We start from the raw sequence: 24,016 nt of genomic DNA on the forward strand, positions 1-24,016 counted from the left end.
CCTGAGAGCAGATGTGGCGGAGACAGAGAAATTACGAGAAGGAGATGGCATTTTTGCAAGAGACAGGGTGGGAAGAGGAATAGTCCAGGAAGCTGTGAGAGTCTGTAGGCTTATAGTAGATATCAGTAGATGAGCCGTCTCCAAAGATGGAGACAGAAAGATCAAGAAAGGGGAGGGAGGTGTCGGAAATGGACCAGGTAAATTTGAGGGCAGGGTGAAAGTTGGAGGCAAAGTTAATGAAGTCAAGTGCAGGAGGCAGCGCCAATGCAGTTGTTGATGTAGCGAAGGAAAAGAGGGGGACAGATACCCATATAGGCTTGGAACATGGACTACTCCACAAAGCCAACAAAAAAGCAGGCATAACTGGGACCCATACGGGTGCCCATGGCTACACCCTTGGTTTAGAGGAAGTGGGAGGAGCCAAAGGAGAAATTATTGAGAGTAAGGACTAATTCCACTAGACGGAGGAGAGTGGTGGTAGAGGGGAACTGGTTAGGTCTGGAATCCAAAAAGAAGCAGAGAGCTTTGAGACCTTCCTGGTGGGGTATGGAGGTATATAGGGACTGGACATCCATGGTGAAAATAAGGCGGTGGGGGCCAGTGAACTTAAAATAATTGAAAAAATGCAAAGCGTGAGAAGTGTCACGAACATAGGTGGGAAGGGATTGAACAAAGGGGGATAATACAGTGTCGAAGTACACAGAAATTAGTTCAGTGGGGCAGGAGAAAGCTGAGTCAATGGGCCTACCTGGACAGCAGGTTTGTGGATCTTGGGTAGGGGGTAGAAACGGGAAGTGCGGGGTGTGGGAACTATGAGGTTCGTGGCAGTGGATGGGAGATCTCCAGAGCTGGCAAGGTTGGTGATGGTGTGGGAGAACAGTGGCCTAGTGCTCCTTAGTGGGGTCATGATCGAGGGGTAAATAAGAGGAGGTATCAGCAAGTTGTCGCTGTGCCTTGGCAAGGTAGAGGTCAGTACACCAGACTACAACAGCGCCCTCCTTAACGGCAGGTTTTATAGTAAGCTTAGGATTGGTGTGGAGGGAGTGGAGAACAGAGCGTTCGGAAGGAGTGAGGTTGGAATTGGAACAGGTGTGGTGAAGTCAATTCGGTTGATGTCCCATCGGCAGTTAGCAATAAGAAGACCTAGAGCAGGCAGAAGACCACAGCGGGTTGTCCATGATGAGCAGGAGGGTTGAAGATGGGAGAAGGGGTCATTGGTGGGGGTGGGAGAGTACTTGCTGAAGAAATAGGCTCGAAGACAGAGCCGGCGGAAGAAGAGGTCAGCGTCATGGCATACACGGAACTCGCTGAGGTGTGGGCAAAGGGGGACAAAAGTTAGGCCTTTACTGAGGACAGAGCACTCTGCCTCAGAGTTGAAGGCATGAACATTGATTTCTCTAACTTCCGTTAATGCCCCTCCTCCCCTTCTTACCCCATCCCTTATTTATTATTCTCCCCCCTTTTTTGCTCTCTCTGCCCCTCTCACAATCACTTCTTGCCTGTTCTCCATCTCCCTCTGGTGCTCCCCTCCCCCTTTCTTTCTCCCTCGGCCTCCTGTCCCATGGTCCTTTCCCTTCTCCAGCTCTGTATCCCTTTTGCCAATCAACTTTCCAGTTCTTAGCTTCATCCCTCCCCCTCCTGTCTTCTCCTATCATTTCAGATTTCCCCCTCTCCTTCCCACTTTGATATCTCTTACTACCTTTTCTTTCAGTTAGTCCTGACGAAGGGTCTCAGCCTGAAACGTCCACTGTACTTTTTCCTATAGATGCTGCCTGGCTTGCTGTGTTCCACCAGCATTTTGTGAACCACTCATATTGTTTTGTTAATATAGTTCAGAATCTTTAAAATGTCAAAAGCAAATGACAAATGATCTAATACTTGCAACCTTGAAAGTACATATAACATCATTTTTCAGCCCCCATTTGGATGTGAAGAACTGTGAAATTTAAACAAAATTATGCAATACCTTTAAAAACTCTATCAAATACTAAAGAAAACTCCCCTCTTGGAATGCAAATGGAAAATTGTGTAGAGGTTGACTGTTGATCCAGTATACATAAAGAAGACTGTACCTTGTAAATTACAAAATGCTTGTGATTGGTGCTCATTCACATTAATAGATCGGAAATTAAGTTTCAAACTCACTATCTCCTAATGTCGTACTCCCTGTAAGAGCCACTGTACAGTTCATGTGCTGGACTTCAACCTCCTAAAGCTGTACACCTGTGAGCGCCACAGATTAGTTCATGTGTTGGATTGCACATCATTCTAACTATTGGTGAGACTGTAAAAAATCTGAGGCAAATTTCTTTTAGCATTTCTGCTTTTGGATGAGAAAATATAATCTACTGTATATGGGACCGACAATACATTATTCTGTTAGCAAAGACAGTTCTGTTCTGTTTATATTTCATGAACTAACCTTAATTCCTCCAAGTTCTTGCTCGATCGTTCAGTAGTAGAAATATCTAAAAAGGAAATCTAATATTTACATAATTGTCACAATAATTACACAATTTTAATTAACTTGTACAAGAATTTGGAAATAATTTTCCTACATTGCTAAATGTATCTGAATCTGATCAATACAACATACATAAAAAATTATTTCAAAATGTACATTCAAAAACATTAAGCCTTCTGAGTAACGTTCAAATTGTTTGCAGTTCTGATTGTTAGAAAAAAAATGTAAAAGTAACATCTTCACCACCATCCTCTGTAATTTTCAAGCTCTAGTGATTTTAAAGCCTTTATTTTTCTCAAAAGTTATGCTCAACATCGAAGACATGCAGACTGGATGACACCTGAGCATAGAACATGCACAGACGTTCACTGTCTGATTTTGGAAGGGAATTTTACTTGGTTGTCCTTAATGTGCTTAATAAATATTGAACTATTGGAGAGCAAAATGGAGAACAGAAGGTGACACACCAGAGGTTAGAGTTCTGGCTACCTACTCTCTCCTCTCATTTGTGCCTCTTCGAGCTGATTGATTTGGCAATTACTCAAGTTCCTGCTAATAGTAAGGTGTACAAAGATATACTGTTGGCAGTTTGGGTTCTGTCATTGTTGTGGAAACTGAGGTAGCACAGGAGGCACACGTACAAATGCAATGTCTCAAAAATTTAAATGAAATGCTTTGTAGGTAATATTCCATAGAAGGTAATCCAAGTCTAATAATTCTACTGTGCAGAAAACAAATCCAATTATAAAATGACATGATGTATTATTACATTGTTAATCCAAAAAAGTTAAATAGAGATCAGAATTGGTGGAAAAGAAAAATCGCACAATGTGTCTTATGATCTTTCCTCCACATCCTACATAACAGTCCCATTGCAATGATTAGTGTTGCAGAGGTGCTCAAATGCACATTAAAACAATCCAAGAGACATCAATAATACACACACTTACTGTTATATTTACATGATGTTAATGCTTTGTTTCCAGATTCTGAGGCATGCAGACTAGACCGACAAGACTGAGAGTCAGGAGATGATAAATGTCCACCAGCAGCCCCTGGAATCAATCAACATTATAATCATACATAGAAACACATTCACAGTGGTACCCTTTCATTTGTTGTCCTACAGACTGTATGTATCCCTTTGCTCTTACTTCCTAGGTTAATCTCCCTTTACATTAATTCACCCATTGCAAAAATAAAGTTTCAATGAAGAAACATGAGTGTAAAGGTGAAAAGAAGCAGTTCAATATTCAATTTGCAAAAGGAATATACTCCTGGAAATCATAAACACGAAAAATTCTGCAAATGCTGGAAACACTAAGCAACACACATATTTCTCCAGCATTTTGTGCATGTTGCCATATACTCCTGAAAATGTCTTGTTGGGCAAAATTTCACAGGTCAAAAATGACTCGTGGCTATTCTAACACCATGTGAATCCTCTCTCCAAGCACACAAAGACAATGGAGAGAGAAAGTATGAAAGACAATCGATAGGAAGTGAGAGGAGGGAGAAGGTGAAAGAGAGGAAGAAAAAAGGACAGAAAGAACAGAGAAGAGAAAAAGCACGAGAAGAAAAAGGGGACAGCAAGGGATGGTGGGTGAGGAAGAGAGTGGTTAGGAAGAAAGGGATATTGCTTGCATTTTGAAAGAACTGGCAAAAGCAGGTAAAAATTCCGCAACTATGTAACAATGAGCTTCAAATATGAGGAGCTTTCAACCAGCTTAGCACAAAATTTGGAGATTTTGAATACTGTATGGTATTGATAATCAAGGGCCTTTGTAGGTAGGTTTCAGAGTCCTACCGAAGCTAGGACTGCGAATATAAAAAGAGCAGACTCAGTTAAAGCTCGTCTTTTCTCGGTGGCCCAAGCAAGTAGAGTGTATATTGGGACAGAGCCCAACAGAAGTCAGGACAGAGTACAAAAGGAGCAGATTTGGGCAAGGCCTGTCTTTACGGACTGCACAGGCGCAGAGAATGGCCATTGTTGGAGTGTGCCAGCAATAAAGAGTGTGGAGGCTGCAATGTCAGCAGGTGTAGGTATAGTTAAGAAGAGGCCAGCCTTTTTCGGTTTTAGTAAAGAGTTGTCAAGATGGAATGCCCCTTTGTCAGATGTGGGAATTCAGGATTCCTGACAGTTTCCCTGATGACTGCATCAGTGGTAAGTGCACCCAGCTTCAGCACCTGACGGGGTCAAGGAGTTGGAGCTGAAGTTGGATGTACTCAGGACCATACAGGAGGCTGAAGATATTATAGATGAGACTTTTGAAGAGGTGGTCATACCTAGAGTACAGACTTTGGACAGTAGATGGGTGACTACCAGGAAAGATAAGGGAATTAAGGAGTCAGTACAGGATTCCCCTGTGGCCATTACCCTCAGCAATGAGCATACTCCTTTGGAAACTGCTGGGGGGTGGAATGACCCATCAGATCATGGCAACAGCAGCTGCCAGGCTGGTGGTGCTCTGGCTAGCTCTGAGCCTTAACAGGAAAGGGTAAAGTCAGGCAGTGAGTTGGTTATAAGGGACACAATAGTTAGGGTGATAGAAAGGAAATTCTGTGGCCTCAGAATAGACACCAGGATGGTGTGTTGCCTCCCTGGTGCTAAGGGTCCATGATGTATTGGAATGGTTGTAGGATTTTCTCGAGGTGGATGGGCAACAGCCAGAGGTCATGGTGTATATTGCCACCAATGACTGGTAGATAAAGGGAAGAGGTCCTACACAGCTAGGAAAGAGGCTGAAGAAAAGGACCTCCAAGGTTATAATCTCCGGATTACTCCCTATGCCTCGGGTTTATGCAGGTACGAAAAGGGTAATAGCATGTATCAATGAGTGGCTGCAGAGGTTGGTGCAGGGGATAGGGTTTCAAGTTCATGGATCATTGGAACCTTCTCTGAGGAATGGATGACCTTTACAAGAGGGATGTGTCGTACCTGAACTAGAGGTGAACTAATATCCTGGCTGCAACTCAGGGGAGTTTAAACTAGTTTTGTAGGGGGGGAGGAACCGGAGCCCCAGGTCAGTAAGGGAAGGATCAGATAAGAAGGTAGACATCAGAGAAAGTACTGAAACGCAAAATCCAAATAACAGGTATAATGAGTCAGATAGCTTGAAGTGTGTATGTTTTAATGCTAGGGGTATTACGGGCAAGGGTGATGAACTTAGGGCATAGATCAGTACATGGAACCATGATGTTGTATCCATTATTGAAACTAGGTTGAGGAGGGGCAGGAATGGGTGATTAATGTACCAGATTTTCAAAATTTTAGAAAAGATAGAGAAGGAAGTAAAAGTGGGGGTGGATTTGCACTACTAGAGAGGGACAATATCAAAGCTGCACTCAAAGGGGACATAATGGAGGGGTCAGACACTGGGTCTATTTGAGTGAAACAGGGTGTAATCACATTGATGGGATTATACTACAGACCCCCTGAAAGCCACTGTGACTGAGGAACAAATAAGTATTCAGATTAAGGAAATGTGTAAAAATAATAGGGTTGTCACTGGAGGGGGATTTCAACTTCCCTAATATAAACTGGGACTTTCTTAGTGTAAAGGGCTCGGACGGGGCAGAATTGTTAAGCGTATCCAGGAAGGTTTCTTAAATCAATATATGGATGGTCCAATGAAAGGAGGGGCTGTACTGGACCATGTGTTGGCTAATGAGCCTGGCCAGGTGACTGACCCTTCAGAGGATGCACAGTTAGGGGAACAGTGACTCCTTAACTTTCAGGATAGCTATCGATAAGGTCTTTATCGATGTGGTCCTTGTGGGAGAGTTTTAAGCTGAAGTAGAACAAATTACAACGGCATTAGGCAAGAACTAAGAAGCGTTAACTGGGAACATCTTTTCTCTGGCAAGTCAATATCAGGCATCTAGAGGGTGTTTAAAGATCAATTGCACAGAGTACAGGAAAGATTTATTCCTGTTAGAAGGAAAGACAGGGATGGAAAGATGAGAGCGCCTTGGATGTCCAGAGAGGTGACAAATTTAGCCAAGAAGAAAAAGGAAAAGTGTGTAAAGCTTTGGAAGTTAGGATCAAATGAAACATATGAGGAGTATAAATAAGCTAGAAAGGAACTAAAGAAGGGAATTAAGAAAGCCAGGAGGGGCCAAGACATGTCCTTGGCAAGTAGGATTAAGGTGAATCCCAGAGGCATTCTAAACATTGATCAAGAGTAAAAGGTTAACTAAGGAGAGGGTGGGACCACTCCAGGATATAAGGGCGAACATTTGCTTGGAATGAGAATAAGGGACTTAATGAGTACTTTGTTTCAGTACTTACCAAGGAAAAGGATAGGGAGGACCAGGAGATCAGTGCTGAGTGTATAAATGTGTTATAGCATTTAGAGGTCAAGGAGAAGGAAGTGTTGGGCCTCCTAAGGAGTATTAAGGTGGGTAAGCCCCCAGGGCCTAATGGGATTTACCACAGGTTATAAAAGGACACACGAGTCAAAATTGCTGGGCCACAGGCAAGGTCTCAGAGGACTGGCGTGTGGCTAATGCTGTATGTCCACTTAAGAAGGGAAAATCCTGGGAATAAAAGACTAGTAAATCTTACTTCAGTTGTTGGGAAATTCCTAGAGAAAGTCCTTACGGAGAGTATATGTATGCATTTGGAAACCCACAGCCTAATTAGGGAGAGCCAGCATGGCTTTGTGCAGGGCAGGTCATGCCTTACCTTACCAACTTGATTGAGTTTTTTGACAAGGTGACGAGAGAGACTGGTGAGGGTAGAACAGTGGATGTTGTCTACATGGATTTTAGTGAGGAGTTTGACAGAGTCCTTCATGGGAGGTTAATCAGTAAATTAAGATGCATGGGATTTGTGGCGAATTGGCTGTTTGGATTCAAAAGTGGCTTGCGCGTAGAAATCAGAGGGTAGTGGTTGAAGGGATTTATTTGAGCTGGAGGTCTGAGATTAGAGGAGTTCCACAGGAAACTCAATTGGGACCTCTGCTGTTTGCGATGTATATAAATGACCTGGATGAACATGTGGACGGGTGGGTTAGTAAGTTTTCAGACGATACCAAGACTAATGGAGTTGTGGATAGTGTAGAAGACTGGCAAAGAATACAGCACAATATAGATCAGTTGCAGATATGGGTGGAGAAATGGCAGATGCAGTTTAACCAAGATAAGTGTGAGAAGTTACACCTCAATAGGGCAAATCAAGGAGACAGTACACTGTTAAGGACACGGTCATTAACAGTGTGGTGGAGCAGAGAGATCTTGGGATCCAGTTCATAGCTCCTTGAAAGTGGCTACACAGGTTGATAAGGTGCTTAAGAAGGCTTATGAAATGCTTGCTTTTATTAGTCGAGACATTGAGTTCAGAAGTCAGTAGGTTAAGTTGCAACATTATAAAACTTTGGTAAGGCCACATCTGGAGAATTGCATACAGTTCTAGTTGCCCCACTTAAAGGAAGAATGTTGAGGCTCTGCAGAGGTTCAACAGGATGCTGCCTGGTTTACAGGGCATGTGCTGTCATTAGAGGTTAAACTTGGATGGCTTTCTCTGGAGCAGCACAGGCTGAAGAGAGGTCTGATAGAGATTTATATGAATATAAGAGGCATAAAGTGGAGAGAGAGTGTATGTTTCCCAGGGTTGAAGTGTCTAATACCAGAGGGCATGTATTGCAGATTAGAGGGGGTAGATTCAAGGGAGATGTGAAGGGTAAGCTTTTTACTCAGAGTGCTATGAATGCCGGGAATGTGTTGCCTGGTATGGTGATAGAGACAAATACATTAGAAGCTTTTAAAAGACATTTGGATGGGCACATATAGATAAGGAGGGTGGAAGGATGAGGACGTGGATTAGTGTTCTGGTGTTTCGGATTTGCTTTTTATCTGGTTTGACACAACATTGTGGGCTGAATGGCCTGTTCCTGTCCTGTACTCTACTATGTTCTGACACAAGTGTGACGTGCTATGATTCTCTCGGCCCACAACAGTTCCTGAATTTATGAACTTAGTACAACCATGTCTGTACCAGAAATGCATCCTCACCAGCAAACAATAATTTTATAAAACAAATTTTTCTGGTCTAAACCTTCAGATTGTGAGAAAAATCTGCAATACCTCCCCATGCACAATCACTTACTGCTGCAGTATTAAAGCCCCCATACATTAAGAAAAGCAATTATTAAAAAGCTTTAAAACAATATGCTGGTATTTTGCTAATAGACTTTGAGTGATTCCATCACATATAAAAGAGTGCATTGTCAATAAACTCAGCAAGTTTGGTAAACTTTAATATGCAAGTCAACAAAACAACTGAATTTAAAATTTAAGTGAGGAACACTTCAGTTGCAAAACAAATCCATCACTGTAGTGAAGAACAGAAAAGGTTTAATTTTAAAATCAATAACTTCAAATGACATTAATTAACAATTGGTAATTAGTAATTTTACTTCTTTGTGTAGATGTTGATGCAAACAAGCTTAAAAGGTGAGAAGAGATTCTTACCGTCACTGCTCGATGAATGTGGCAAAAGCCTACAAAAATGGTGCAGTGACTATGGTGTAATGGGGTATTATGACATAGGTAACAAAGAATAATCAGCTTGTGATTCATAGCAACATATGACCATAAAATTATTTTGAACCTGCGAATTCATGAATTAGTACAGAATTAAGGACACATTTAACTGGACACCCCTAAAGTAATATCCCCAATGTAACATCAATTTTCTACCTTGATTTCTTCTCAAATTCTCCAACCATCACTTGCCGTGTCTTCAGTCAGCAGTGGCAGGGGAAGAATCCTGGCTTTTGGCTCTTTGTTTTCCCAATTCTCTAAATAAAGATCTCAGCCACAGCATAAAGCCCCTGAATTCCAAATTTCCTACCCAACGACCCATCATTGTTGTAACCATGCTCAGAGGAAGACGAATGCAGAATGCTGAAATAAATCAGTGAACCATCCCATCACCCCTCAAATACTCCTGCACATCCCATGGGAAAAAAACAAAACCCTCACAATTACATGTAGGAAATGGGCTATGGAACATACACCACAACTTATATTCCGTCTGGGTGGACTCCAGTTCCCCACTTTGACCTTTTACCTCTTCTCACTTGCCTAATACTTCCCACTCCTCCTTCCCTTTCTCCTGTGGTCTACTCTACTATCAGATTCCTTCATCTCCAACCCTTGACCTTTTCACCTACCTGGCTTCACCTATCACCTTCCAGCTAGCCTCCTTCCCCTCCCTCCACCTTGGTATTCTGCCATCTTCCCCCTTTCTTCTCAGTCCTGAAAAAGGGTCTTGGCCCAAAACGTTGATTATCTATTCATTCCATAGTGCTGCCGGACCTGCTGAGTTCCTCCAACATTTTATGTGTATTGCTTTGGATTTCCAATATCTGCAGAGCTTCTCGTGTTTACAAAAAAAAGGAATATGGAAGAAATGTTCAGAATGTTTAGTCTCTACACTACTTTCAGGCAATAGACTATTTTCTTTTTTTTACTTATTTTCCCAAATATACCATATAACAACTATGACAGGACTCGTATGTAGTCTCAAGTCATAGATTCATGTAGTGCCAAGATAGTCTTACAGCCCACCCTGTCAATGTTGACCATCTATACTAATTTCATTTACCAGCACTTCAAGTTTTTGTTCAGCTGTGTCTTAAAATGTTCCGGGTATCTGCCTCCACCCCTTTTTGTAGGCAGTGAACTTCAGACTGCAACCACATTCTGGGTGGAGAAAAAGTCTGCCTCAGATTTCTGCCAAATCTCAATCTCCAATTTTATGTATATGCTTTCTGGTAGTTGACATCTCTGCCATCAGGAAGAGTTTCTTATTATCTATACAATTCATCTCTAACTCTGACAGGTGCCCTTCAGCCTCCTTTGATCCAAAGCCAGAAGACTCAGCCTATCCAATTGGTCTCCATAACTGAAACATTCCACCCCAGGGAATAACCTGATAATATCCTCAGCACACTTTCCAGTACAATTTTAGAAACAGGTTTAATATAACTGACATATGTCATGGAAAGTGCTGTTTTGCAACAGCAGTCCATAATACTAAAAATCACAATAGGATATACAGTGTGTGTGTGTGTGTGTATATACGCACACACACACAAAAAAGGGGTGATTGATATGTTGATGGCCTAAAATAGATTGAGTCAATTTTAGAAAATCTAGCACATTTATTTTTCAACATAGTCCCCTCCTACATTTACACACTTAGTCCAGCAGTCGTGGAGTATACGGATCTTGGACCTCCAGGAAGTGTCTACAGCAGGCGTGATTGATAAGTTTGTGGCCTACGGTAGAAAGAGATTTGTTATACAGCTCTCATTCCATGCACATGCAGGTCAACTCTTTGAGTGATTATGCAGAAAGCTTGAAGTTAATAACTCATCTCCTTCTACCTTAGGTCACAAACTTATCAATCACCCCCAATGAGTTATTAACTTCAAATTTTCTGCATAATTACTCAAAGAGTTGACCTGCATGTGTATGTAACGAGAGCTGTATAACTCATCTCCTTCTACCTTAGGCCACGAACTTATCCATCACCCATCTGTGGACACTTTCTGGAGGTCCAAGATCTGTATACTCCACGACTGCTGGACTGAGTGTAAATGTAGGAGGGGACTATGTTGAAAAATAAATGTGCTAGGTTTTCTAAAATTGACTCCTACATTAGGCCACAAACTTATCAGTGTGTGTGTGTGTGTGTGTGCGCGCGCGCGCGAGCACGCGCGCACACACACACAGCGGCCCCTCCATTCCAGACAGAGATGTAACCAGTTAGCATGCTCTCCACATTACATCTAGCAGAAATTTGTAGGAGTCTTTGGTGACATATCAATCTTCCTCAAATTCTTAATGAAATATATCTGATGTGCCTTGTCTGTAATTGCATCAATATGTTGGGCCCAAGATAGATCTTCAAAGGTGTTGACATCCAAGAAGTTGAAACTGCCCACCCTTTCCATTGCTGACCCTTTGATGGGGACTGCTGGTACGTTCCTTTGACTTCCTCTTCCACAATCCATTCCTTCGCCTTACTGACATCAAGTGCAAGGCTGTTGCTGTAACAGCACTCAAATCAGCTTATCAATGTCACTCCTGTATGCCTCCATGTCACCACCATCTGAGATTCTGCCAACAACAGTTTTATTTTTGGCAAATTTATCGATGGCATTTGAGGTGCCTGTCCACACAATTTCTTAGTTTTTTCCAGTAATAACCAGAACTGTGCATGGTAATCCAGATGTGGCCAAATCAATGTTTTACAAATGGTACCAAGACCTCCCTGCACTTACATTCCGCACCTCAGCTAATGAATACCAGCATTATTTATGCCTTTGTTATCATCCTGTCTTCCTCTGCTGCCACCTTTAGGATCTTTGCACCAGTGCACCAAAGTCCCTTTGTTGCCCACTATCTCTAGGCCACAGCCTTTCATGATGTACGTCACCCACATCACCTCGTATTAAGTTCCATTTGCCATTGCCTTGCACAACCTACATGCTGGTCAGTATCATTCTGCAGTCTAAACCTACCCTCTTCACTAACAACACCACTGCAAATGTTTGAGCCAAATGCAAACACACTAATCATACCTCTTATACTCAAATGGAAGTCAACATACAAATCAAAGAGCAAGAGTCCCAATACAAGACCCGTGATACAACACTGATCATAGGCTTCTAAACACAAAGGCAACCCTCTCAGCATTATCTTCTGTCCCTTACTACCAAGCCAATTTTGAATCCAATTTGCCTCGGATGCATGAGCTCCAACCTTTTGGAGCAGTTTTCCTTGCAAGGCTTTATCAAAGGACTTATTAAAGTCCATGTAAACCACACCACTTGCGCTGATGCCATCAAGTAAGTTACCTCTTCAAAAAAACTCAACTAAATTAGTCAGACAGGATCTTCCACTGACAAATCACTTACGATCGAGATTCGCTGTATTTGTCACATGTCACATCAAAACATCTTTTGCGTCAATGACCAATGCAGTCCGATGATGTGCTGGGAACAGACTGCAAGTGTGCCATGGTTCTAGTGCCAACATAGCATACCCACAACCTACTAAACCTAACCCATATGTCTCTGGAATGTGGGTGGAAACTGGAGCACCTGGAGGAAAACCAAGAGGTCACAGGAAGAACATACAAACAGCTTTTGGACAGTAGGAGTTGGACCATAATTGGTGGTAGATGGCACTGTAAAGCAATGAACTAACCACTATACTACCATGCCACCCAAATCCTTGTTGACTATACTGAACCAATTCCTGCTTTACCAATTGCAGCGAAAACTAGTCTGCCCCCTAGCAGTGATGTTAGACTACCTGTAATTAACTGGCTTTTCCCTGCCGTTCTTCTACAATTAGTTTTCATATTTGCTATCTTCCAGTCACCTGGCAATCTCATCTTGAACAACAAAGACTTAAGTATCTCTTCTAGGGCCCTAGCAATCTGCTCCCTTTCCTCCTATGGCAGCTTAGATACATCTCATCAAGGCTGAAGGATTTACTAAGATAAAACTCGTCAAGGCTGGAGGATTTGCCTAGATATATCTCATCAAACTGGGTGATTTATCGACATTTTGCCTGTTCTGGACTAAGCTAACCTGGCATTCTCAGTACTGTCCAGCGTTAAATAGATCCAGGTCAATCAGTGATTTACTTGCCTTGCTATTATGAGTTTCTTCTGATTGGGCGTTGCTTGGTTCCTCCCCTTGGATTAAAGTAAGAAAAGCACCAAGGGAAATTGTCTCTCTTTGATTTGTTTTTTAAATAAGTGCTTAATACAAAATGTATGACATCCAAATTAGTAGAAATTATAGCCATTGAGGAAGATCTATTTAGAATTGCGTTATGATGTGTTGACTGCATTTTTTTGTTTTGACTTAAAACCAAAAACACACTTTGCATTCCTTTCCAAGTTTTCACAAGCCTTATCACAAGTGCTATTTCACATTGATGTTGATCCCTAATTTCCAGCCATCCACGTCTGCAACAAGCCACCACAAAGTGAAGCTGTTAAGTTGCAGTGGTTCAGTGCCCCAACAGTTTTCTGAGATGACAAGGAGAAATCAGTAAGTGCAAGATTTGTAGCATACCACATAGAGAGAAAAAAAATTACTTTTATTTTAAACTGAATTTGCTCAGTATTTTTGCACTCTGAAAGTGAAAAATCAACAATAAAAAGACCTGGGAAGGGAATCTATACCAGAATCCAAAATTCAAAAGACAACGGGAAAGTAATCTAGTGACAAGCATAAAAGCATACTTCTAAAACTTTTATAAATATGTAATTTTATTGATAACTTCTATCCAAAAGTTTTGAAATAAGTTGGTAGTGGATATGCTAGTTTTCTTCTGCCAAAACTCCATATATTGTAGACTATCACCTCTTCCCTCAGGGCCCCAAACAGTCCTTCCAGATAAGATGACACTTCGCCTGTGAGTCTGTTAGAGATATCTATTGCATCCAGTGCTCCCAGTGTGGCCTCCCATATATCGGTGAGATCCCACATAGATTGGGAGACTGCTTCGCCTAACAACTATGCTCCATCTGCCAGAAAAAGCAGGATCTCCCAGTGGTTACCCATTTTAACTCCACTTCTCATTCTGATATGTTAATCCATGGCCTCCTCTACTGCCACGATGAGGACAGTCAGGTTGGAAGAGCTACACCGTATACTCCGTCTGTGTAGCCTCAAACCTGATGGCATGAACATCGATTTCTCAAACATCCAATAATGGACTGCCTCTCCTTCACCACTCCCATTTCCTCGTCTCTCCTTAACTCCTTACTTGCCCATCACCTCCCCCTGGTGCTCCTCCCCTTCCCTTTCTTCCATGGCCTTCTGTCTTTTCCTATCAGATTCCCTCTTCTCCAGCTCTTTATCTTTTTCACCAATCAACTTCCCAGCTCTTTACTTCACCACTTCCCCTTTCCCAGTTTCACCTATCATGTACTACCTTGTATTTCTTCCCTTCCTACCACCACCTTCTTACTCTGACTTCTCATCTCCCCACCCACCCCCCCAGTCCTAATGAATGGTCTCGGCCCAAAACATCAACTGTACTCTTTTCCATAAATACTGCCTGACCTGCTGAGTTCCTCTAGCATTTTGTGTGTGTTACTTAGATTTCCAGCATTGGCAGATTTTCTCGTTTGTTTTAGATTGTATACTGGAAGGTAGTGATAGCATTAGTAATAGGGAAAACATAATCTATTATAATACAAATATTAACAGTACATTTAGAAAATGGCAATAAACATGGATTTATAGAATGGAAATATGTCTGATAAATATATTAAGAATTATTGAGGTTGTAACTTGCTGTGTAAATAAAAGGAGATCAGTGCATTTGGATTTTCCAAAGGCTTGATAAACATACCAGACTAGGGATTATTCAACAAAACAGAATTAGTAGTAACATACTGACACAGTCCTGGTTAACGTCAGGAATCAGAGTTGAAGTAAAGAGATCATTTTCAGGGAGGCCATGTCATCTGAATTGGTGCTGGGATCCCAGCTCTCACAATCTATATCAATAATTTAGATGATTAGTACAATAAGTTCAAGTTCTATGATACAAAGCTGCACAGTAGTGTGACATGACGAAGATATTGAGAGGCGTCGGGAGATACCGAATGGGGGTGTCATGGAACACCATGTGGGAAAATGTGAGGTCATCCTCTTTACTGAAAAACAACAGAATGGTGGATAGACCTGCTGATAGGCCCAAAACGTCAACTGTACTTCTTTTTCTCCATAGATACAGTACTGCCTGGCCTGCTGAATTCCTCCAGCATTTTGTGTATTGAATGGTGGATTACTGTTTTATACGTGGTGATTACAATGAAGGGGTTAGTGTTAACGGAGACCTGTATGTACATTAATCATGAGTATTAGGTACAGTATGTAGTCAAGAACATTAACTGATTATTGGTCTTCACTACAGAAAGATTGGAGTGTACGAGCAAAGAAGTCATGGTGTACAGGGTCACAGTGAGCCTATATCTGAAATTGTGTCTACAAGTTTGGTCTCTTAAGGAAAGACTATGCTTATGACAGACGGACTGCAAGGGGTGATGAAACCCTGGGGGTAGTGGGAGTTTCTAAGGGGGCATGATAAAGAGGGCGGTGGGAGTCACTCGATAGCAAGGGAGGCAGTTGAGGGATTACAGACTTAATTTAAGAAATGAAGATTGGGCTAAATCGAGCCATGTCACGATGTGATGATGTAAGCAGAGTCACATAGTGAACGATGAATATGTTGGCTAAAGTTGCCCCCAGCTACAGAAATGGCATTAGTTGGTGTTACCATAACCAGGGAAGTTGGTGAGGGTGGACTGGTGCTAGGACAGGAGACAAAAAGACATGGTAAGAGTGTGAACATAGGGAAGGGCAGTAGTCACATACTGAAGGTTTTGTTTTTGTCATTAAATGACTCATCAGAGAGGAAAAGGGGATTGCACAAAGGACTAAATAATTATGGGCCCTGGAGCAAAGGACTGGGATGGTTTGTGTGCTTCATTCAACATGTCAATGTTCATTGCTAAATCCAGAAAGCCCCATACAATTGGAGAAAGTAACTGATTCTGCCAGCAGTAAGGGAGGTTCTAAGTACAGTTTTGCATAAGTCATCAAACCAAATAATTAAAACAATTCCACTCAGCAACAACAGTACTCAAAAGACAAATAAATGAAATGTCTGAGAACATGGTGGACACATTGCGCAATATACCTATGATAACAGAATATACTCTGCAGTTGAATAAGTCAACTTTGCCAGACAATGAATCTTTGCTGCTTGGTTATGTTTGGTTCATAAAAGATGACAGCAAAGTTCACGTGTTGTTATTTGGAAGGAGACAAGAAACATACAAAAGGGGTGTCAACATTTAAGGTTACTGATCAATTTTTGAAAGAGGACATTCCACTCACCAACATTCTTACTTATTCAACAGATGGGGCACCATCAATAGCAGAACACCACAGTGGGGTTGTTTCTTTCTTGAAAAAAGCTGTACATATTTATCATTCACTGTGTAATTCACAGACAACTTCTTGTCACAGAAACCCTATGCGATTGGCTGCACAAATCATTAAATACTGTTATTACATCAGAAAATGAAATTATAAAATCAAGTCCCACGTTCTCAATTCTCAATATTTCAAGAGCTTTGTACTGCAAATGATGAGCAGCTTGAACATTTGTTGTTGCACACAAGTCAGATGGCTCTCAATAGGAAACTGCCTGAGAGGTTTATATGCGCTTTTTGAAACAGATAAAATTGTGAAAATTCGAATGCTTCATTCAGTCATCAACTCAAGAATTATGGCATTGCTTATCTGCCAGAATTATTCACAAAGTTGAATGGAATCAGTCCTCAATTGCAAGGAAATGATGTGAATCTTATCAAACTTAAATCAGTCGTCTCCACGTTTCTGTCCATATTAACGTCCTTTAAGTGCAACACTGGCCATCACAACTTTTTCCAATTTCTGAGCCTCTCTTCGTTGGTTAGAGAAAGAAAGAATGCCAGATGATGATCTCCAACAATACATGTCCATAAAGCTGCATAAAAACACGTCAGAGAGATTTCAGGATCTTCTCTTGATCCAAATTCCAGATTGGGTAATAAATCCATTCTTGAACACTTGCAAAGAGAAATTAACAGGAAGGATGGAGCAAGAACTGATCTTGCTACAAAATTACTTTCAAATAAAGCCAAAGTTCAAAAAATCATATCAACTCTTTTGGTTGTGGAAAGAACTCTCCGATTGCTGTTCTGCGCAGTGGAATAAGGTCAAGATGTTTGTTATTGCCTTTCTAACCTTATATTTAGTGAATCGCAGCTTCTGTGCAGTTGCCCAATTCCTTTCAAAGAAGCATAACAGACCGCAAGTTACTGAACATGGGGATCTGTGACTCCTTCTGAGTGACATTCAGCCTGATGTTCAGAAGCTGATATCACTGCACCAAGCATCACTGAAAGGTGGAAAAACAATGAAGTGAATAATTGAACTACTAGTTTATGCTCTAAAACTGTGGATGAAAATAGTTTTTATAAAGAAATAACGGTATTTGCAGCTTTAAGAGATTTGAATTTTTTTGCAATAATTTGTCACTGTTTTGAATCTGCAAAACCTATTTTGGCCCAGTACATCATGGATAATGCACTCCCAATCAATGAACTCACTTTAAGGACTCTTTATTTAATTATCTCATGGTCTTGTTATTTATTGCTATTTATTTATATTTGTATTTGCACAGTTTCTTGCCTTCTGCACTCTGGTTGATCTTTCATTGATCCTGTTGCAGTTATAGACTTGCTGAGTATGCCAGAGGAAAATGAATCTCAGGGTTGATATGTTGATATATATACATACATATATATATATATATATATACTTTGATAATAAAATTTACTTTGAACTTTCAATTCACTGTACCACCATCACCCCACCAACAGTCCAATACTTCGGTGTATATACGGTGTAATGTCCCCCCCATACACACTCGCAACACAAATATCAGACAATTCAGATTCTGATTCAGAAATTGTTTATTGTCATTCAGAAACCACAAATACAATGCAGTTAAAAATGAGACGATGTTCCTCCAGAATGATATCACAAAAGCATATGACAAAACAGACTACACTAGAAAATCCACATAACGTTTGGCATCCCCAATCCAGAGTCCGGAGAGGCTGCTGCATATTAATATTGTGCTACCATCTTAGCGTGTTCCCCGGAAAGGAGCTCCAAATCCACCAAACAAGACCAAAAACTAAAGCTACAAGACCTGCACAAAACCACATAGTTACAACATATAGTTACAACAGTGCAAACAATAGCATAATTGATAAAAAAAAAACAGACTATGGGCACAGTAAAAATAGTCCATAGATGTTAAAGGACTATAAGTTCAAAAGAAATCATCACACAGTTTCCAGGGTCCCGACAGATTTGCCATCCCACGCCGGCGGCAGAAGGGAATACCCCCACCATGGACTTTCACGGTGCCGCCCGACTCAGCCTCGCAGACGCAGCACACAATGAAAGCTCCATCAAACCCAGCCTCGCAGATGCAGCACACACCGAAAGTGAACTGACCACAGCGGACTCTAAGTCCGTCAAACCTCCGAGCCAACGACCATCCCCTCCGGCACAGCTTCTCCGAGCACCATCCTCTGCCAAGCGTATTAAGACGGCCCCACCAACAGCAACGTTACCCCGAGGACTGGGGGGTCTGTTCTTCCCAGCAGAGTCCCGGACCTCACAGCAGCAGCAGCAATGAAGAAGGTCTTCCTGGAGATTTCCCGATGTTCCTCTGTGCGCCCACGTCCGTTTTCAATCGATTATGATTGCGCACAGCACTCCACAAATAACAGATAATCAGCTCCAGAGTGGCCGCTGCAAGCTGCATCGCGCCACCATCTTAGAAAATTTTTTTTTTTTAAATAATACACCCAAGGTGAGTACAGAAAGTCCCCAGGTTACATACGAGCTCCATTCCTGAGTCTGTTTTTAAGTCGGATTTGTACATAAGTCGGAACAAGTACATCCGGTATTATTTAGTGTCAGTTAGTCAAACATTTGTCTTAGTTCTATGGTATATATTTTACCTTTCTATGCATATAAAACACTTAAGAAACTTATGTATTCCAATAATTAAACCACTGCGTTGTTGCATTCATCAGGGCAGAGCCTTTCACGTGCTCCATTATTCTCACTTTATCCTTTAAAATTGTTCTGATCGTTGACCGACTGTAGCCTAACGCATTTCCAATGACCGATGGCATTTCAACTCTTTCCAAATGCTTTATTATTTCCACTTTATTTTCAATCGCAATCGCTTTCCATCAACGGAACAGAAACACTTCTGGCGCTGGGTCCTGACCTCCGCCAGCTGCCGAGTTCCTAAGGACCAGTGCACTGAATTCCCCGGGTCCTAAACTCCACCGCACTGAGACAGGTTAAATGGGACAAGAGGGGGCTGTGCTGGGTTTGGGTACTGTATTTGATCCTCCACAATATTCCGCGTGGGAATTTAAACGAGATGTGGCAGTGTTTTTTTTTAAACGAGGTCGAGTTGTGTGCTCGACATCAACCTGGCACAGATGGTATGGGAGTCACTGGATTGATATCAACCCGGCACGGGAACGGTCCGTCACTGGATCAAACTCATTCTCGAGCCCGGCACTGATCTCACTGCACCACCAGCTGAATGGAATGGGGATGGGGGGGGGGGGGGGTCAGGGTGAATCTTGCTAAGAAAAATTTAAGCCAAATACAAAGTTCCACATTCAACACAGTGTCAACGGCAACAACTTAAAATGGCAGACAGTGTTGCAATCCGACTTAAAATGGCAGACGCGTTCTCCTTCCTTGGTTCATAAGTACGAGTTGTCCATAAGTCGGACTTCATAACTCAGGGACTACCTGTAAGTAATTACAACTTTATAGCTATTTCTTAGTGATGGGTTAGTAGAAACAGATAACTGAAATGCGCCAAATCAGTAAATTTATCAGTTTGTGCACATAATATTTTAATACATTGGCGCCCATGCCTCTGGTTCCATCCACAACGACCGTCAGAGCCTTCGGCCACCGTTCAAACTGCCGACGTCCAGTGCCCTGGAACTGCTGTCTGCTCCTCACACGTCCGTCCTCCTCGCTCGCCTCCCAGAAATGACTGTGGACTCCCACTCAGCTGACATGTACAAGATAGCATAACAATTCTCCATTGGTTAGTTCCCCCCTTATCTGCAGTTATAACCCAAACATTCCAGCTACAAAAACCCATTACAGTATTAAGTAACATTACAGAGAAGCCATTTCATTATAACAATACAGAGAAACCATTTCATTAGCCTGAACAGTTAACACCACAGTTAATGGTACTGAGAGCTCCACATAAATCAGAATTCTTTATAGTTTTTTATGTGATGGCTAGAAAGGGAGAGAGGAACACTGAGGATTTGGTCTTGGAACCAAGGGGGCAATAACCCAAAAAAGTTCGAGAATCACAGGATCAAAGGGTTTAGTCCAGTCTACTTAACATTTAGAAGTGAGGATTTCATTGAAACATACAATTCTCACACAGAGTTTTACTAAGCAGATTCGGGGATGATGCTTCCTCCAAGCACAGATATCTGAAACTTGGGGTCACTCAATCAAGACTGAGACTGAGAGGAAAGTTCTTCAACCATAGGTTGCCCCAAGTAATGAACAAGTCTCAAATTCAGCTTCCTACTCTCAGGACCATTCCAAGCTGCCAGTCTCTACCACACACATCTCATGGATTAATTTTCCGTGCTGCATAAAGGAGGTCATGTAAACTCCATACCCAAGAAGGGACTTCATCTACTCTACCTTCAGTCCACAAGAGTAGGCAGAGTATTTTTCTTCATTGCAAGCCTCCCCAAAGCCCAGGTGTTCACTCATGGCACCTGTGTCATGGAATACCTTGTTAGAGCTTCCTGCCGTTAATATTTAGTTGTAGTCCGAGGATGTCTCCAAAGCCCTCTTGGATAAAGTACTACCTCTTGCAAACAATGTTCTTCATCAGGTCAAGGTGCCTTGGATTGCCTCACAGTACTCTCCTCCCACACCCCTTTATCACAGCAGCTTCTAGTCATTTTGTAGTAACACTTTCCAGTATCTAGAAGTATACTGCAATATGGTACAACCATTTAAGAGATGACTTCAGATATTGCTACACAAAATGTTAACATAGAAACATAGAAAATAGGTGCAGGAGTAGGTCATTCGGCCCTTCGAGCCTGCACCGCCATTCAGTATGATCATGGCTGATCATCCAACTCAGAACCCTGTACCTGCTTTCTCTCCATACCCCCGATCCCTTTAGCCACAAGGGCCATATCTAACTCCCTCTTAAATATAGCCAATGAACTGGCCTCAACTGTTTCCTGTGGCAGAGAATTCCACAGATTCACCACTCTGTGTGTGAAGAAGTTTTTCCTCATCTCAGTCCTAAAAGGCTTCCCCTTTATCCTTAAACTGTGACCCCTCGTTCTGGACTCCCCCAACATCGGAAACAATCTTCCTGCATCTAGCCTGTCCAATCCCTTTAGAATTTTATACGTTTCAATAAGATCCCCCCTCAATCTTCTAAATTCCAGCGAGTATAAGCCTAGTCGATCCAGTCTTTCTTCATATGAAAGTCCATCTGGTGAACCTTCTTTGTCCTCCCTCTATGGCAAGAATGTCTTTCCTCAGATTAGGGGACCAAAACCGCACATAATACACCAGCTGTGGTCTCACCAAGGCCTTGTACAACTGCAGTAGAACCTCCCTGCTCCTGTACTCAAAACCTCTTGCTATGAATGCCAACATACCATATGCCTTTTTCACCGCCTGCTGTACCTGCATGCCCACTTTCATTGACTGGTGTACAATGACACCCAGGTTTCATTGCACCTCCCCTTTTTCTAATCAGCCATCGTTCAGATAATAATCTGTTTTCCTGTTCTTGTAACCAAAGTGGATAACCTCACATTTATCCACATTAAATTGCATCAGCCATGAATTTGTCCACTCACCTAACCTATCCGTCACCCTGCATCCTCTTAGCATCCTCCTCACAGCTAACACCGCCGCCCAGCTTTGTGTCATCCACAAACTTGGAGATGCTGCATTTAATTCCCTCATCTAAATCATCAATATATATTATAAACAACTGAGGTCCCAGCACTGAGCCTTGCGGTACCCCACTAATCACCGCCTGCCAATCTGAAAAGGTCCCGTTTATTCCCACTCTTTCCTTCCTGTTTGCCAACCAATTCTCTATCCACGTCAATACCATACCCCCAATACAGTATGCTTTAAGTTTGCACACTAATCTCCTATGTGGGACCTTGTCAAAAGCCTTTCGAAAATCCAAATATACCACATCCACAGGTTCTCCCCTATCCACTCCACTAGTTACATTTTCAAAAAATTCTACAAGATTCGTCAGACATGATTTTCCTTTCACAAATCCATGCTGACTTCGTCCGATGATTTCACTTCTATCCAAATGTGCTGTTATCTCATCTTTGATAACCGAGTCCAGCATTTTCCCCACCACTGATGTCAGGCTAACCGGTCTATAATTCCCCGGTTTCCCTCTCCCTCCTTTTTTAAAAAGTGGGGTTACATTAGCCACCCTCCAATCCTCAGGAACTAATCCAGAATCTAAAGAGTTTTGAAAAAATTATCACTAATGCATCCACTATTTCTTGGGCTACTTCCTTAAGCACTCTGGGATGCAGACCATCTGGCCCTAGGGATTTATCTGCCTTTAATCCCTTCAATTTACCTAACACCACTTCCCTACTAACATGTATTTCCCTCAGTTCCTCCATCTCACTGGACCCTCAGTCCCCTACTATTTCCGGAAGATTATTTATGTACTCCTTAGTGAAGACAGAACCAAAGTAGTTATTCAATTGGTCTGCCATGTCCTTGTTCCCCATGTTCAATTCACCTGTTTCTGACTGTAAGGGACCTACATTTGTCTTGACCAATCTTTTTCTTTTCACATATCTATAAAAGCTTTTACAGTCAGTTTTTATGTTCCCTGCCAGCTTTCTCTCATAATCTTTTTTCCCTTTCCTAATTAAACCCTTTGTCCTCCTCTGCTGGACTCTGAATTTCTCCCAGTCCTCAGGTGTGCCGCTTTTTCTGGCTAATTTGTATGTTTCTTCTTTGGAATTGATACTATCCCTAATTTCCCTTGTCAGCCATGGGTGCACTACCTTCCCTGGTTTATTCTTTTGCCAAACTGGGATGAACACTTGTTGTAGTTCATCCATGCAATCTTTAAATGCTTGTCATTGCACATCCACCATCAATCCTTTTAAGTATTGTTTGCCAGTCTATCTTAGCTAATTCACATCTCATACCTTCTTTAAGTTCAGAACCTTTGTTTCTGAATTAACTATGTCACTCTCCATCTTAATGAAGAATTCCACCATATTATGGTCACTCTTACCCAAGGGGCCTCACACGACAAGATTGCTAACTAACCCTTCCTCATTGCTCAATACCCAATCTAGAATGGCCTGCTCTCTAGTTGGTTCCATGACATGTTGGTTCAGAAAACCATCCTGCATACATTCCAAAAAATCCTCTTCCTCAGCACCCTTACCAATTTGGTTCACCCAATCTATATGTAGATTGAAGTCACCCATTATAACTACTGTTCCTTTATTGCACTCATTTCTAATTTCCTGTTTAATGCCATCCCCAACCTCACTACTACAGCAGAAAGAATTTGCAGCACATTAATAGGGAATACAGTCCTGATGCACAGGGTCACCAATAAAGTTCTCTGAGAATGACACAATTGAGGGTCCCGATCTTTAAGTGACTTTCAAGAATTAGGAAAACCCATAACACTGCTTTAAAGTCAGTAAACAAGCAATGCAATTTCTATTCCATGGTTTTTTCCTAAGTTGGTTGAGACAGAATCTGAGGGGAAATTAGGAATATTCATACTAATAATTAAAAAGATCTCCCCAGTCTACAAACATGA

General features: G+C 41.8%; 1 protein-coding gene across 3 annotated transcripts in view; it reads right to left on the bottom strand.

The window, feature by feature from the left end:
- Window positions 1-24,016, bottom strand: part of LOC132404582 (coiled-coil domain-containing protein 158-like) — a 175,785-nt gene that overhangs the window by 147,278 nt on the left and 4,491 nt on the right. For all 3 annotated transcript variants that reach the window (XM_059988841.1, XM_059988839.1, XM_059988838.1), the window contains exons 2-3: window positions 3,415-3,519; window positions 2,423-2,468 (exon numbers count right to left, since the gene is read on the bottom strand). In XM_059988841.1, the coding sequence (XP_059844824.1) occupies window positions 2,423-2,468; window positions 3,415-3,519 (151 nt within the window). The remainder of the gene's footprint in view (window positions 1-2,422; window positions 2,469-3,414; window positions 3,520-24,016) is intronic.

This window comes from Hypanus sabinus, chromosome 14 (genome assembly GCF_030144855.1).
Source record: "Hypanus sabinus isolate sHypSab1 chromosome 14, sHypSab1.hap1, whole genome shotgun sequence".
NCBI lineage: Eukaryota > Metazoa > Chordata > Chondrichthyes > Myliobatiformes > Dasyatidae > Hypanus > Hypanus sabinus.